Source organism: Chiloscyllium punctatum, chromosome 27 (genome assembly GCF_047496795.1).
Source record: "Chiloscyllium punctatum isolate Juve2018m chromosome 27, sChiPun1.3, whole genome shotgun sequence".
In the NCBI taxonomy this organism is placed as follows: Eukaryota; Metazoa; Chordata; class Chondrichthyes; order Orectolobiformes; family Hemiscylliidae; genus Chiloscyllium; species Chiloscyllium punctatum.
Window position 1 is genome coordinate 23330935 of NC_092765.1, and position 18149 is coordinate 23349083.

The following is an 18149-nucleotide window of genomic DNA, read 5'->3' on the forward strand; positions in this document are numbered from 1 at the left end:
TTAGCGAAGATATGCAGGAATGTAAAGTTGAGGTTAAAGTCAGATCAGCCATAGTCTTATTAAATGATGGAGAAAGCTTGAAGGGCCCAGTGGTCTACTCTTCTTCCTTATTTGCATATTTATATAAAGCGAAGCTGGTTTGGAAGGCAGGAAACAGAGGTGTCAAATATTGCATTCTCTGAATAAACTTATTGTCAAGCAAAGTATCATTGTTCTTTTACACAGGACAAACAAATGGATGCCTCAAGGTCAAGATTGAAAACAAGTGAAAAAAAGGTCAGAAGACTAATCAGAATTACATTTGTGATAGACAAATGGCTGACGATGCATTTCGAGTGTTGACATGATTATCCACCACCGGATTGGATATGTTTATTCTGGTTATGGTTTTACTAAAGAGTAAATAAGTGCTGGCCTTGGCAAAGTCATTTCCTGACAAAAAAACAAAGTCTGCAACAAAGTGTGAACTTAATGCCCATTGGTTTGACAGTGATGAAGATTGCATCTTGTATAAGATTTCATGGGTTAACATTTGTAAGAAATACAGTCTTTTAAATACTTATGAGGTGTGAACTTTTAAAAAGACAGATGTTTATTACACAGAGGAGTATATCATGCAAACTATAGACTATATAAAGAATATATTGATAAATTCAATTTGGAAACTTATTTTTCAGTACAGGTATACAATCCTTTATCTGAAATGCTCAGGATCAGCTGATTTTCAGAATTCGGAATTTTTCGAAAATCTTACTGAATAGTAGACTCACTGTGAGTAACGGGTCCTGAGACAGAATTGAGGTCTGCCAGTATTGGGCCACACCCACCCAAGTCGCATCTGAGTGACTTGCATCGAGTGGGTGTGGAGTTGGATTAACTGCATCCCAAACAACCTTGTTAATGAGATAAAAACTTTACAAAAAAACCTTTGGATTTTGGAGCTTTTCAGATTTCAGGATTTCAGATACAAGGTTGTCTACCTGTACTCACTTTTAAATGGTTGAATTAGGCAGAATGGCAGCTAGAGAGGGTTGGGTGGTAAGGTAGTGGTGATGAAGCGACTATCAGAAAGGAGCAGTGACTAAGAAAGCCTTCTCTACAGACACTGCCAGTGAGGGAAAACTCCACTCCATCAGCTGCAGTCTCCACCTGCCCTTCCCCCATATCCCCTGCCTGCTGAGTGGTTCAGGCACAGATATTTCCTGTGGCCTGTTGAGCTGACAATACATAACATATCTGTGTCAGGAACACTTTGGTATTATGGATAACCACTCCAATGTATAGAGGATGAAAGAGAAAACACACTTCGTGGTCAATGGTCTGAAAAACCAACTTCAGAATTATTGACTCTGGGTATATTAAAGAGAACGTTTGCTCTTGAAAAGATTTTAGTATGCCATTATCCTCATGTCTGAAACTGACAGAACTCTTCAAATGCTTAACTTTCTCCTGATTCTTTTTCCTCAGAGTCCAAGTAGCATTTCAGCCAGTCTATTCCTCATGCAGTAGATATCCATCACTTTCTAATACTGCTCAACTGAAAGGTTCTGCCATGAAGACATCAATAGCTGGGACATACCTTGTTTCCACTCTTTAAGTAATGTAATTACTTGGTTCTTCCACTGGTCATAAAGAGCATCTTTAGAAAACAGAGGTGGGTAATCATACCCTGAAACGTTACATTTTCACTCACTATCCTCTGCTACCACCATTATTTAGTTGAAGATAACAGTTTTGAACAGAATCTAAGTTCACACTTTCAGTGAGAGTTTTATTTCAGTTAACTAACTTTCATAAAACTTATCCATTGACTACCAGATCCCCACTTTCACATATTCACACATTATTAACCATAATTAACTATTCCTGGTGAGTGTATGATTGGCAGAATAACTGAGTTACCAGCTGGTTGGTTGGCTGCGCGAAGTGTGGATGGAGAGTGAGTGAATGACTGGTGGACTTATGAGGTGGGTAAGCGAGCATATGTATGAATGTAAGCAGAAAGAGTGATGGGAGGGTTGAGTCACGAGTGACTGTGAATGGAACATGGGCAGATGAGTGAGTGAAGCATGAAGAGGCATTGAGTTAGTGATTGGGAGGAGGCGATGATTAAGCATGGGACTCGGAGGGTGAATAGGTGAACAGGACTGTTGAGTAGGGTTGAATGTGCGAATGACAGGGAGAGATGGGTATCTAGTGAGCAAGTGAGTGACCAGGAAAAGTAGGTGAGGGAGAGTGCAAGCAAGTGATAGGGAACTATACATACATAAGGGGTAAGCAAGTGAGTGACTGGGAAGGGTGGGTAGGGAATGAATGAGTGACTGTGAGAGCAAGCCAGTGATTAGGAGGGGTAGGTAGAAAATGAGTGATCAAATGACCAGGAAGGGTGTGTACGGTGTGGCGAAGAAGGGACAGGGAGGAATGGGGAGGAGTGACCAGGACAGAAATTGGTGGAGGTAAAAACAATGACTGCAGATGCTGAAAACCAAATACTGGATTAGAGGTGCTGGAAGAGCACAGCAGTTCAGGCAGCATCCAACGAGCAGCGAAATTGACGTTTCGGACAAAAGCCCGTCATCAGGAATAAAGGCAGTGACCCTGGAGCGTGGAGAGATAAGCTAGAGGAGGGTGGGGGTGGGGAGAGAGTAGCATAGAGTACAATGGGTGAGTGGGGGAGGAGATGAAGGTGATAGGTCAAGGAGGCACAACATGGTTGAAGAGCTTCAGAGCAGAGGAAATGACCTGGGAGTTGCAGTGGGAGAGGGACTCCCTGAGATTCTTGTAGAGAGAGGAGGAAAACTCCTTCAAGGCAGGCATCCTTGCAAGAGGATTCGCAGTAGGGTTAAAATCAACAAGGTAAAAACAATGACTGCAGATGCTGAAAACCAAATACTGGATTAGTGGTGCTGGAAGAGCACAGCAGTTCAGGCAGCATCCAACGAGCAGCGAAATCGACGTTTCGGACAAAAGCCCTTCATCAGGAATAAAGGTGGTGGAGATGAATGACTGTTTGAGCAGATGACACACCGACTATGATTGGTGCATGACTGAGCATCTGGAGGTGTGTATCATTATCTAAGTGACTTACAGAACGTCCATGCAGGTGAGAGAGTGGAATAGTGGGTTTTGGTGTGAGGGACTGAGGGGCAGATGTAGATGTGAGAGGAATGGGAGGGATTGGTAACTGGGGGAAGGATGGCATAAATGGGTGGAGAGAGTGGCTTGGTAAACCAATGAAGCGTGTGAACAAGTGAAGTGAGACGGTAAAGTCAGTGAGTTAGTGAATGGAGGGGAGGATGCATGTGTGAGTGAATGGCAAGGTGGCCGAGTGGGAGGGCAAAGTGACTGGTTGATTGGGTGAGTGAGGGTCTGGGAAGGGCGGCTGACTGTGCAGATGAGTGTGCCAGAAAATTGAAGGTACTGGGTAACTTTGTTGGTGTATGCAAGAGCAATGGATAACAGGGTGGGTGAGCAGACAAGCTAGGTGGCTACAGGATTAAGTGGAGGAGCAATTGACAGGGAGGCATGATATGCTAAGCTAGCGATGAAGACAGGTGCATGGCTGGATGAGAGAATAGGCGAGCAACTGGGGAGCTGTGCGCACGCAAACAACTGACTGGGATGTGTGGGCGAATTGGTGAGTGAGTGAGGGACTAGGAAGTGTGGGTGACTTGGTGAGTGGTTAACTCAGTGAGTGAGTAAGGGACTGGGACGTGTGGGTGACTCCATAAGTGAGTGAGAGGCAGGGAGATGGAAGTGACTCGGTGAGTGAGTAAGGGACTGGGAGGTGGGGGTGAATCGCTGAGTGAGAAAGGGACTGGGAGGTGTGAGTCTCTCCGTGAGTGAGTGAGGGACTGGGAGGTGTGAGTGACTCGGTGAGTGACTGAGGGGCTGGAGGGTGTGGGTGACACAGTGAATGAGGGGCTGAGAGATGTAGATGACCCTGAGTGAGAAACTGACTGGAGTGGGTTGGTGAATGAGAGCAACTGGAAGTGTGCGCGGAGAGCAGATGCCTGGGAAAGAAATGTTGATGGAAGAGTGAATTACTGATGGAGTGGCAGATGAAATGATTTGGATTGTCCTGTACACGTCTTCCCTTCCATTCCCTGCCTGCAAGATTGGAGGTTGTCCCGCCAGGCTGTACCTGGTTATTCTACTCCTTAGCTCAGCAACCCCTATCTCTGCACCATTTTCTGATGGTCAAGACCTAAAGTTTATTCATTCTCACTTTGCATCCGAAACAAAATAAGGGGCTTTGTTAATTTGCTTGAATGCCTTGCATGTTTGAATGGTAATTTGTGTTAATTATTGATTTAAATGATCAATTCATATTTTGAAATTGTCTTCCTCCACCACTCCCAAGACACATGCTGTTGCAAACCTTATCTTTGTGAGATTTGCTCACTGCACGCAAACCCAACTGACAGTGTAAATGAAATGTGACACCCACGTACAAGAAAGATTGGACAAGCTGAGGTTAACATATCATGCTAACATTAAGCAGGAGCAAAGAGTGGCAGTCCAATAGCCCACCAGGCTGACTGCATGAAATTGTTAAGTGAAAAGAAAGAATCAATTCATGAACAAATTGCTGATCATCGCCTCCATTCAGACCATCTCCCTGCTGCCAGCTTGCTCTCTGTCAATCAGAATGGTGGCAGATGTTCCCACAGACACCAGGGTCAGAGGCAGCAAAGCCTTCTCTTCTCCTTCTACCCAATCTGTTGTGCATCCGTTTTTCAGGCAGTATGTGTGGATTGGCGTCTGTCCTATTCTGAGGCAGCTTAAAACAGAATACATGACAGTAGAAAGAATTTGCTGGCATAACCAAGAGGCAGAATTGTTTGAGAGCATGAAAGGAGGTTTTGAGAATGTGCAAAGACAACAAGATGCAATGAAGTATTTTGTTATAATTGAAAAATGATTTGGGAACCACAGAACTGATAGTGGGTTTGTGATTCAAGTATAATAATGCAATGGTGTGTGACATGAAGGAAATTCTTCCACTGCCAATGCTGATAAGGTTATACCCAAAGAACAAGTCCTGAGAATAATTCTTAAGACGATTTTACAACTTCTGAGGTCTTTATCTATTTGCTGCAGAAACATTTGTCCAGCCACATGCCAACCGTTGAAAGGAAACAAACTTTGCTCTTCTGATTGATTTTTATCTGTGAGGAGCTGAATTGTAGCAAATTTGATGTAATGAATTAAGTCAATTTTCTGAAAATCCTAAGTGTGAAAATCCACTGGACATCACAGAAAAGTATACCTATCTTTTAATTTTCCAGGTTGCCTTTAATTAATGGCAAACTCAAAACTTTCAGATTTCCCCACATGGAGAATTGTCCATTGGACAGCATGAATGGCATGAAAAGTCTGACTGCAGTTAAATTAGGCTGGGCTATGAAAACTTCAATGATCTGCACCAATTTGAACAGATTGGTGCACATGCACTGTTTTCTATCTGGCTAATATATGTTACAACTCGAAATTATCTTCTTACAGTGTAACATATTAAAACCTAAAACCATGCAACAAGCTGTCTTTAAATCCAAAGATTAAATTTTTGCACTTAATTTTATTGAAAAGCCAGTCAGTTCTGCTATAAAGCAGTAGTTCTGTTCTCAGGAAACCCTGTGTTATAAGAAAGTCATGTAAGAACAGCACCATTTAAACTCATGGGGCTGGAATCACGTTATAACCAGTACAAGCTTTAAAACATCATGCTTTAGGAACGAATTCGTCAATCGTATTATAGCAAATTCATGCTAATGAAACGTGCGCTACAGCAGAACAACCTGTAAATTTCCGTGAATTTGTACATTGCTGATATTCTTTCCTAATGCTGCCATTTAGTTGATTACCATCTAAGTTCAAAGTTCTCCACCATTTCACAATTAATCTGTGAAACAGCTTCTCCAATTTTTAAAATGGGATGATCTGCAGGTTTTCCTTTCTCTTCCTGCATGAATAAAACTAGTGAGAGCAAATCCCTCATGGATTGCAATTTCAGCTGTTTTGTCGTGGTTTTGGACGGTTCTGATGTAGTGAGCTGTTCAGCTATTGCATCATCCAGATGTTATAAAATTGTGAAATTTGTGTCAGGTTAATTCTGTTGATTATGATCAAATTTGTGCACATTAAGAGCTACCCACATTGTCAATGTCCATTAAGTTAATCTGTATTGAAATCTGAAAGTAAAGCTTGTAGCCATGCCCACATTTGTTTTCATTGTGATCTTTCCTGGATGGATCAAATTTCAAACAGCCATTTTTTTGGTGTTTAAGGAATGTTGAATTGGAAGGAATTGACACCAATATTATAAAAAAAAGTCTGGAGTCCGAAGTTTACCTTCTGATACTTAATTGGAACAAAGTTCATAGTAAACAACTGACTTGATCTGTCACTGGGGAAAACAATCTACTTTGTGATCATTCTGTCACTGGGGAAACTGTGATTTGGAGATGCCGGTGTTGGACTGGGGTGTACAAAGTTAAAAATCACACAACACCAGGTTATAGTCTAACAGGTTTAATTCGAAGCACTAGCTTTCAGAGTGCTGCTCCATCATCAGGTGGTTGAAGGAGCAGCGCTCCGAAAGCTAGTGCTTCCAATTAAACCTGTTAGACTATAGCCTGGTGTTGTGTGATTTTTTTAACTGGAAAAAACAAACTATTTTGTGATCATTGGACTTTTGGCTGGAACAATCAGAAAAGTTGAAGACAGAGTTTAAGGAAGCTTTTAATTTCTTTTAAGAAGTAATCCTCTGAGGATTTTCAAATCATGGCTGACTTACTGTGGGGAAAATGGATGTTGTGACATCTGAAGTTAGCCTGGTGATAGTTATTTTCATCAACTTGTTGGGACATGTTATGACACGTTATGACTTGAAAGTAACTGGAATTTCTGGCCCAGAGATTGAGGCATTACCATGACAGAAGCTGTTTTACCTGGTGATATTGTGTGCCTGATGGCTCAATGTTATATTGAGTTGGGTGTGCTTTGGTCATCCAGTTTGGCTGTGCATGAGGGTACAGTGACTACTCAAGCAACTTTATGCTATTTCCTGTCTCAGGTTAGTTACAAGATTTAACCAATTGAAAATGGGTTTACAGATCTGGGTTTCAAGTGATTGGAAGGGCTAGTACAAGGACGGCTGATTTGCAAGAAAGTATTTAACTGGTTGCTTGTTTTACACTGGTGTTTATTTTGAAAAAAAAATTCTGTGTTGTACTGTTCGCTGTAGCTTGTACTTTGGTCAAATTGGGCAATTGAATTAAATGGGCAATGACACCCACAGTATTTTTATTGATTGAATATTCAAAGAAATGAATAGAGACTAAGGGGTAAGTTCAAGGCCGTGAATTTTAAAAACAGTGCAAGGAAGGATGGGAGGCCAGAAGAGTTCAGCTGCCATTGAGAGAGGCAACCTGCTGCTGCTGCTGCTGTGATTGAGAGAGTGAGAACTCTGTTCAGAGAAGAAATCAAAATGTAAGATCTCAGAAATATGGTAAGACCACAGGAACTTGGTGAAATGGGCGGACGGATGATTTATGAATTTCAATGCAAAAATGTGATGCTTTGTGATCCAAAGAATATAGAATGATGGTTTACAATCAAAGATCCTACTCTAAAGGTTGTGCATAAGCAAAGGGACTGGAACGTGTGTGATTACATTTTTAAAGGTGGAAGCACAGGTAGAGAGAGCTGCTCATAAAGTGTAGAGTATTCTAGGCTTATTTGATAAAGGCATAGAGTACAAAAGCAGGGAAGGTATCTTGAATGTTTATGGAATACTACTTAAACCTCAGCTGGAGTACAGTATACATTTCTGCACACTGCACCCTTAGGAAGATTGTGAATACATTGGAGTGAGTGAAGAAAAAGAATCCTAAAAATGATTCCATGGATGAGAAACTTCAATTGTGAAAATAGATTGGTAAAGTTGGATCATTTTTGTTTGGATTTGAGAAAGCTCAGAGGAGAATTGATGGAAGTTTATGGAATCATGATGGGCCTGGACACAGTAAATGGAGAGAAACTTTTCCCACTTGTAAAAGAATCAAGATGCAAATGTGAGGTAAGAAACTGTTTTTTTTACACAATGAGTAGTTAGGGTAAGGAATGCACTACTTAGGATTGTGGTTGAATTCAGGCATTCAAGATGACTTTCAATGTTTCTATTTTTGTTTTGATTTATTATTGTCACATGTACCAAGATACAGTGAAAGGAATTGTATTATGTGCTAATCAGACAAGTCATACCTTACATAAATATATCAAGGTAATAGAATAGAATGCAGAATTTAATGTTAAAACTAGAGAGAAGGTGCAGATTAAGGTCAACTCTCATATATAAGAAGTCCGTTCATAAGTCAGATAACAGCAGGGAGGAAGCTGTTATTAAATCCTTTGATACGTGTTTTAAAACTTTTGCATCATCTATCCAATGTAAGAGGGTGGAAAAGAGTCTAACCGGGGTCAGGTGGGTCTTTAATTATGTTGGCTGTTTTCCCAGGCAGCTGGAAGTGGAACGAAGTCAATGGAAGGATGGCGACATTTTGTGATGAACGTGGCTGTATTTACAATTCTTTGTAATTTCTTGTGGTCTTGGGCAGCCGAATTGCCATATATATATCCAGAAAAGTTGCTTTCTATTGAACATAGATCAAGCCCTTCGGCCCTCGATATTGCGCTAACCTCTGGAACCAATCTGAAGCCCATATATCCTACACTATTCCACTTTCACCCATATGTCTATCCAATGACCACTTAAATGCCCTTAAAGTTGGAGAGCCTACTACTGTTGCAGGCAGTGCATTCCATGCCCTACTACTGTCTGAGTGAAGAAACTTCCTCTGACATCTGTCCTATATCTATCACCCCTCAATTTAAAGTTATGTCCTCTTGTGCTAGCCATCATCATCTGAGGAAAAAGGCACCCTATCTAACCCTCTGATTATCTTGTATCAATTAAGTCACCTCTCAATCTTCTTCTAATAAAAATTGCCTCAAGTCCCTCAGCCTTTCCTCTTAAGACCTTCCCTCCAGACCAGGCAACATCCTAGTAAATCTCCTCTGAACCCTCTCCAAAGCTTACACATTCTTCCTGTAATGCAGTGACCAGAACTCTGTGCAATACTCTAAGTGCAGACACACCAGAGATTTGTACAGTTGCAGCATGACCTCGTGACTCCGAAACTCAATCCCTTTACTAACAAAAGCTGTTAGTATGCCTTCCTAACAACCCTATCAACCTGGGTGGCAACTTCCAGGGATCTACGTACATAGACACCAAGATCTCTTTGCTCATCTACACTAACAAGAATCCAACAATTAACCCAATACTCTTTATTCCTGTTGCATCTTCCAAAGTGAATCACTACACACTTTTCCACTTGAAACTCCATAACTTTGATATATATATATACACACACAATTCTGTGTAAAGATTGATGAGTCATTACAGACATGCTGAATTTCCTTAGCCTTTTGAGGAAGTTAAAGGCAGGTGTTTTGACATTAGCGTTGAAGTGCATGGATCAGGATAGATTATTGGTGGCATTTACTCCAAGAAACATGTAACTTTTAACCACCTCCACCTCAGCACCATTTACACACATGAACATGACCTCTACTCCACTTCCTGAAGTCGATGGCTAGCTCCTTTGTTTTGCGGACATTGAGGGAGAGATTGTTGTCTTCACACCATGCCACTAAGGTGCCTATCTCCTTCCTGTACTCTGTCTTGTTGTTGTTTGAGATCCAACCCACTATATGGTGGGGTCATCAGCAAATGTTTAAATGGAGTTAGAGCGGAATTTGGCCACATAATCTTGAGAGTGCATAAGCAGGATAGTAAGGAGCTTAGAACATAGCCTTGCAGGCCACAAGTGTTGAGAATTATCGTGGAGGAGGTATTGTTGCCTATTCTTGCTGGTTGCGGACTGGAGATCAGGAAGTTTAGGATCAGGAAGTAAAAGGGAGAAGCAGAGTCCTAGGTCTCAGAGTCTGGAGGTGAAATTTGTTTTTGGAATTATGATATGGAACGTGAAATAATCAATTGTTTTGAATAATCAATGCCCAGAGGTAGAAGAATAAGTCAGGAAATTGACAATAAATCAAAGACAGTCATTGCAGACCTGAATATCCTCCTTCTGCATCATATCAATTCTGTGACACGTGATATATTCCTGGTCCAGTTATTGGAAAATACCACGTGTTCCTATTGCATGATAGAAAAATGAAATGGCTAGCTTCACTAGTGTACATATGGCACCATTTTATCTTTTGGGCTTGTGTGATACTGTACCCAGCTGGTACTCCATGTGAGTGACTGGCTGGGTGAGCGAGAAAATGGTAGAAGTGGGTGAGTAAGCAAGTAGCTAGTAGGTAGTGGGTGGGTGAATGGTGGGTGGCAGGTGACTAGGATGGCTGTGGGGTAGGAAGGTGGGGAAAACAAGCCTCTCCGGCTTTCAGAAAAACTCCTGGATATCTTTGGGTAACGCAGAAGGGGCAGAGATTTGAACCTCCACACATTTTTCCTGACTTTATGTTGAGAGAAGGCACAAATTGTTGAAGTAAAGGCGTGGATAATAATTCTTGTAATATGTTACAGAATTCTGGATTGATCTTGCAATTGCCTGCTGCTAATGTATACAATGAAGCCTAAAGTAAATATTTTCTTTTTAGATAAAAATTCCACGATGGAAAACAGTGAAGAACCAATGACGTACTTTCGACATAATGGCATCATATTCTGTTCACAGTTACACAAAGCTGAGCGACTTGAAGAGCTGAAAGATTTCAACATAGATCCACATATTCCAGTCCTTATCACTTACCCCAAATCTGGTGAGAAACTGTTGTGATTTAATGTTGTTGTGTCCAGAGTTGCTGAACAATTACTTCAAAAGAATGTTTAACATATATTTATGCCTTTTAATTTTCTCTTCTGTTTATGAGCTACTCCCTGTGAGGGTTGAATCCATGAATGAAGGTGATCTGTGAATCTGTGATAAAAATACATTCATACTCTTTATATATCAGCCTCCCATAAAAACTGAATTCTGTTATCGCTTGGGCTTGGTTGGTATGCAGAATGCCTCATTTTAAATGGAGTTGTAGAAAGCAGCAGGAATCAGTGTCTGCTAATCACATTTACAGGACCTACAGTGCTGCCCAGGTATTTACTTTGTTCTTGTTAGCTTAGATAACCAGTGCCAATCCGTGATGGAGAATATCACAAAGTGTCACAAGAGCAATTCACCAAGTCTCATTCCCTATTTATTTCCAGTAACTGTGAAGATCTTTTCAGATAATTATCAGTTCTCTTTTGAGACCCTCAAAAGAATGTCACTTTTACTGACAATAGATTATGGTTGATAACAAATGCAAACAAATATAAAGAATCTATTTAACATCAGAATTTTCTCAGCATTGGTCTCCTTGACCAAACCTAGAAGCTGACAGACAAGGCATAGCATTAACAGAAGTTTTGGCCCAAAATTCTTGCAATATCTGATAGATTGGGCTGGTCTGTCCAGTTGCCAGCTGACCTCCACACACATGTCACAGTGTTTCCCATTTTCTCTGCTACTGGATGTCCACGATGCATGTACAATATTGTTAACTTCTCTCATCTAAGTACAGTGCTCTTGCCAAATTTTCAGACACTTTTGTGATTGTGTTGCAATAGTCTTAGCAGATCATAGGGACTGCTCTCTCATTAGAGACAAGCGATTGGGGAGATTTAACCTGAGGGCAAGGGAAGAGGTTGAAAAGGAGAGCCCTTCATAGTACCCTCAAATCGCTAATGGGAATTGAACCCACAATGCTCTTTCTGAAGAAACTACCTCATTGTAGATTGCAATTATAACTTAATGTGACTTAAAGTATATTCATTCCACATTATTAAAGATACTTGAAATGTAAATGGAAACCTTAATCTCATATGATGATGCCAGGAGCCAGTGTTTGTTCTGGATGTAAATAATTAGATTTGGCAGCAACCCTTAAATCTATAATGGAAAGAATTTTAAAATTTGACTGAGACTGACATAATCCATTTTGTTCAAGCATGTTGAATATCTGTTGCATTTCAATTATTTCACAGTGGGCAGTGTGCTGCTGACAGTTTCAGAACAATGACATTCCCCCGTGTATTCTGATCCTCCTGTTTTGAGTGCATGTGTGCCCCCTGACAGAAAGAATGGAACAGTCACTCTCATGAACTCAAGAGTTGCTATTTATTTGATAACATTTGAGTTGGTAGTAAGTTCATAAATTTTATGAGTAAAGTCACAAAGAAATTGCATAATGAACCTGCCACACGAGGGTTGTTATGAAAGTGTAGTTGTGTACTGTACCTTTGAGAGAGAGGAAGCTAGCAAGGACTGACTGAAAGCAGAGTATGCTGAACAATTTAAAAATGTAACATTTGGTTGAAACATAGCTCTAGTTGCATTGCCATGGAACAAAAACAAATTCAAATTCAACAATCAGTTTAAATTATGCCCCAGATAACAAAATTCAATGGAATTTGAATTTTACTGTTGGGAAGACATCAACCCAATGAAATTATCTGATGTTTTGGGGTATAAAACTGGACATTCTGAAAGATTAGGGGGAGAACTGGCAAGAGCAGCCAAGCAAGCACCAAGACTGCCAGCAGAATAGCTCTCTGAAAGGGACCTATCCAAAAGAAATTTGTGCAGCAGAATATGAAGATGACCCAGGAAAATACCGAGGAAAATCTACAGAGGAAATTTGACAATGCTGGATGGTTTTAAAATGTTGCAAATCTTAATCGGGGTTGTTTTTTTTAAATCGGAGCAATATTGTAGAGTGAAAGGTAAAAGATAGGTTTAAGAGAAAGGAGTTGTAAATAGTTGTTGTTTTAATATTCTCTGTTGGATTTAAAGAATAAAATGGTTAATTTTTATTTTAAATAGTGAAATCTGGGATTGTTCTCTGCCTCTCAAAACCTAACAGATTACGATGCGAGGTGAGCTTATGTGTACGTTGGGTTTAAATTTGCAGAGGGGCATACCCGGTCTCATAATAGTTTGGGGGCTCTCGTCCGTAATTTGAACAGGTTTAGACGGGTCCATTCTGAGATTTACACAGATTTGAATAGATTTGGGGTACAAGAAAAGCCCAGTACATTTAAACACTTGCCAATTAGTGTCCTAGATCTTTAAATAAAACGTAGGTGAGACAATTTGTATAATTTCGGTTAGCAGTGGTTAGTTAAGTTAAAAGTGAGAGAAATACCTTTGAAAATGACTAAAGAGGTTGTGGGATTTGAAGATGATTCCCAAATTTGCCAAGGAAGTTTAGAAAAGAAAAAGACCATACTCTTAGAATTAGCAAAGAGGTTTAACCAAGGACAAAAGTAAAATGGAAATTGTAAGGGAACTAACCGAATACTAGCTATGTCAGGGAAACAGACAAGTGCAGTTGAGTTAGAAAAACTTAAATTACAATTGAGGAAGATGGAGTTAGAAGATAAACAAAGTGACAGAGAGCAAGGAGAGATAAAGAGAGAGAGAAGAGAGAGAGGAAAATTGAAGAGAGAGAAAGTGCTTAACTGAGCAAAGAGAGAGAAGAAAAGGAGGGAGAAAAGGAGAGAGAATTTGAATTTGAGAAGTTGTGACTTAGTCAGCAAAGTTAAGGTAACAGGATGGAGATTAAAAAAGATAGTGATATATACAAATATGTCAAAACTCCGTCACATTTTGATGAGAAAGATGTTGAAGCCTTCTTCACTTCATTTGAAAAATTGGCTAGGTAGATGGGGTGGTCCAAGTATTTATGGGTAATGCTAATTCAGACTAAACTGGTAGGCAGAGCCAGTGAGGTATTTGCTAAGCTGTCAGATGGGGGGGGGGGGGAGCGTTGCATTCAAGAGATTATGAAGGGGTCAAACAGGCTATTTTAAATGCTAATGAACTGGTACCAGAAGCATATAGACAGCGGTTCAGAAACAAAAAGAAGGAACCAGGTCAGACTTCTGTTGAGTTGGAAAGAATAGTCATTTTCATAGATGGATACAAGCGTTGAAGATAGATTAGACCTATGAGACTCTAAGAGAGATTATTCTGCTGGAGGAAATTAAAACTCACGTCCAGAGATGGTAAGAATTTACATGGATGAACAGAAAGTTCAGGAAATAAGATGGGCAGCAGAATTCACAGATTAATACATGTTGGTACATCAGACAAGTTTCTGACCAGAACTTCGGCCTGTAAGGGATAGAAGTTGGAAGAAGGGGAGATCCTACATTATGAAACCAAGAGTAGAGAGCACTGGTAAGTGTTTACCACAGTTGTGGTTGTATTCACCGAGCTGGGAATTTGTGTTGCAGATGTTTCGTCCCCTGTCTAGGTGACATCCTCAGTGCTTGGGAGCCTCCTGTGAAGCGCTTCTGTGAGCTTTCCTCCGGCATTTGTAGTGGTTTGAATCTGCCGCTTCCAGTTGTCAGTTCCAGCTGTCCGTTGCAGTGGTTGGTATATTGAGTCCGGGTTGATGTGCTTATTTATTAAATCTGTGGATGAGTGCCAGGAGAGGACACCCTGTTTGATGTAATGGTGCAGGAAAACCCTGAATGTCAAAGGGTAAGACAAAAGTGTTTAGTCTTGAAAGGCTAAGGGACTTGCAACAGCAAGACAAGACGATAAAAGGTAAAAAAAAAGGAGGCAGAGAATATTCCAGAGGGATATTATCTGAAAGATAGAATCCTAAGCCGAAACTGGAGATCACAGCAGGTTAGTGCAGAGGAGAAATGGGCTGAAGTGCACCAGACTGTGTTACTGGTAGCATATTGACAGGAGGAGTTACGGGTAGCACATGAACAACCTGGAGGAGGTTACGAAAGACTCTGGTTAACATTTTCATTGGCCTGGAATGCAGAAGGATATGGTTAACTTTTGCTGTGCATGTTACACATGCCAAATGGTAGGTAAGTCACAGGTGGCAATAAAACCAGCACCCTTGCTGCAAATTCCCGCATTTGAAGAATATTTCATGTGATTTATAATTGATTGTGTACATCCCCTCCCGAGAATTAAAAGTGGGAACCAGTACATGTTAACCATAATGGATGCGTCTACCAGATTTCCAGAAGCATTCCATTGTGCATTATTAAGGCAAAAATGGTGGTAGAGGAATTAATAGCTTTCTTCACACTGTATGGGATACCCAGAGAGATCCAGTCAGATCAAAGATCTAATTTTAATGCTGGGCTGTTTAAGAAGGTCATGGCTAGCTTACGTATACGGCACTTTAAATCAAGTGTGTACCATCCTGAATCTCAGGGAGCTTTAGAAAGGTGGCTTCAGACCTTGAAGAACATGTTGAGAGCATACTGTCAGGATTACCCGAATGATTGGGATAAAGGTATCCCTTTTGTACTGTCTGCCATGAGAGATACCCCAAATGAATCTACTCAGTTTACTCTCTTTAAGTTAGTATTTGGGCATGAAGTGAGAAGCCCTTTGAAACTAATCAAAGAGATACTTACAGGACCAAAGTCAGAGATCTCAAACTTAGATTATAAATTGGAGGTGAGGGAGAGATTAAATCAAGTAGGTGATTTAGTCAAACAGCATGCAAAGAGGGCACAGTATAGAATGAAGCAGGTGGCTGATAAAAGCTTTAAGACGCCGACATTTTCCCAAGGGGATGAGGTGTTAGTACTGTTACCAGTGATAGGAGGTCCCTTCAAAGCCAGGTTTAGTGGTCCCTATCACATTGAGAAAAAGTTGAGTCAGGTGAACTACTTAGTAAAGATGCCAGATATGAAAAAATGGTATCGGTTATGTCATGTGAACATGTTGAAACCGTATTATACTAGAGAGAAAGAACTGGAGAAACAGGTATTAGTTCATGCCCGGCAGAGTGAGAAATCAAATCCAGATGATGTGGCTTTTGATTTGCCTCAAAATTTGTTAAAAAATCAAGAAGTCCTTGAGGAATGGGATAGGTTAATAAACTATCTGTCTCAGGAGCAATGGACGTAGTTGAAAGGTTCATTACTGCAGTAAAGGGACATACTTAAGAATCAGATGGGACGACTAATGCTACTGCACATGAAGTAAATGTAGGGAATACTGCTCCGATAAAACAGCAACCCTAGCGGCATAATCATTTCAAAGGCAGACAGGTCAAGAAGGAGATGGGGGCCATGCACAATGAGGATATGATCGAACTGAGCCAGAGCAAGTGGACTTCGCTGATCATCTTTGTTCCCAAACTGGACAGAACTCAACTATTTTGCGTGGATTATTGAAAGGTCACCGCCGTTGCAAAATTTGACTCATATTCAGTACCGAAATTGGAGGACTGTATCGAGAAAGTTGGACAAGCCAGTTATATCACCAAACTGGACTTATTGCATGGTTACTACCTTTATCAGAGACAGCGAAAAAAAATTCTGCATTTCTAACCCCAAATGGGCACTATCAATTCAAAGTCATGCTCTTTGGAATGAAGAATGCACCTACCACATTCCAAAGACTCGTGAACAGAGTTGTGGCTGGGTTAACAAATGATGCAATATTTGGACGATGTAGTGATCTTTAGTAAGTCCTGGAAAGGTCACATGGTACAGTTGGCAGAGCTCCTTGAACGACTACAAGAAGCAAAACTGGTAATAAACTTTAACAAAACTGAATTTGCGAAAGCAGAGGTGATGTTCTTGGGACATAACATTGGTTATGGACGGTTGACCCCACGGGATGCAAAAATGAAGGCCATTGAGGAATTTCCACGACCAACCTCAAAGAAAGAGGTGCTTCAATTTTTGTGACTAAGCGGATTCAGTTGGAAGTTTGTTCTAAACCTCAGCAATGTAGTGGCACCGATAATAGATTTTCTGAAGAAGAACACAAGCTTTTGATATACAGAACAATGCCAGGAGGCATTCGAGCAGTTAAAAACAATATTAACCATGCACCAGTTTCAGCTACACCAAACCTTTCAAAATCCTGCAAAGTTCCCATCAATACTTGTGTCATAGGAGTTGGAGCTGTACTGCTACAGGAAGATGAGGATGGGATTGAACTGCCAATTGGTTACTTTTCGAAGAAACTCAACATCCACCAGAAGAAATACTCCACGATCGAAAAAGAACGATTGAGTTTGGTACAGACCTTATAACATTGTAATGTGTACGTCACGAACAATGTGTCGGAGACGGTTGTGTACACAGATCACAATCCACTTGCATTCTTGGAACAATTTAAAGACGAGAATATGAAACTATTTCTTTGCAGTTTTATGTCACAGACTTTTAATTTACAAATCGTACATGTTGCGGGTTGTAAGAACGTAATCTCAGATGAGTTCTCACGGATTTAACTGATGAGATGAGATAGGTATCTATTCAATGCTTTATAAATGTGGAAAGAAGTTAATATGAGCTTAGATTAAAGTTATGTGTATGTCACAGTAATGTGGTTAAGCAATAGAGAGAGAGAAAAAAGGCATCTTTTCATTGTGATGGTTCATTTTTTCTTAACGGGGAGGAGTTATGAAGGTGTAGGTGTGTACTGTACCTTTGAGAGAGAGAGGAAGCTAACAAGGACTGACTGGAAGCACAAAGTGTGCTGAACAATTTAACAGTGTAACATTTGATTGAAACAAATGGCTGGAGTTGCATTGCCATAGAACAAAAACAAATTCAAATTCGACAATCAGTTTAAATTATGCCCAGATATCAAAATTCAATGGAATTTGAATTTTAGTGTATGGGATAACATCAAACCAATGAAATGATCCGAAGTTTTGGACATTTTGAACAGTTAGGGGGAGAACTGGCAAGAGCAGCCAAGCAAGCACCAAGACTGCCAGCAGAATAGCTCTCTGAAAGGGACCTATTCATAAGAAATTTGTGCAGCTGAATACCGAAGATGACCCTGGAAAATACAGAGGAAAATCGACAATGCTGGCTGGTTTTGAAAAGTGAATTTTTTTTTGTAAATCTTAATCAGGGTTATTTTTGTTTCAATCGGACCAGTATTGTAGAGTGGGAGGTAAAAGATAGGTTTAAGAGAAAGCAGTTGTAAATAGTTGTTGTTTTAATGTTCTCTGTAGGACTTAAAAGAATAAAATTGATAATTTTGACTTTAAATAGTAAAATCTGG

The 18149-nt window shown here is 40.4% G+C and overlaps 1 protein-coding gene across 5 annotated transcripts in view; it reads left to right on the forward strand.

Moving 5' to 3' along the window:
- The first annotated feature begins 7392 nt into the window (after positions 1-7392).
- LOC140453546 (amine sulfotransferase-like) overlaps positions 7393-18149 on the forward strand; it is a 33609-nt gene continuing 22852 nt past the window's right edge. Inside the window, exons 1-3 of one of the 5 annotated variants that reach the window (XM_072548326.1) lie at positions 7406-7513; positions 7975-8083; positions 10696-10857. In XM_072548326.1, the coding sequence (XP_072404427.1) occupies positions 10710-10857 (148 nt within the window). In that variant the 5' untranslated portion in view covers positions 7406-7513; positions 7975-8083; positions 10696-10709. Of the gene's footprint in view, positions 7514-7974; positions 8084-10695; positions 10858-18149 lie in introns of all 5 variants that reach the window. The other 4 variants (XM_072548323.1, XM_072548325.1, XM_072548324.1 and 1 more) reach the window with 4 other exon arrangements.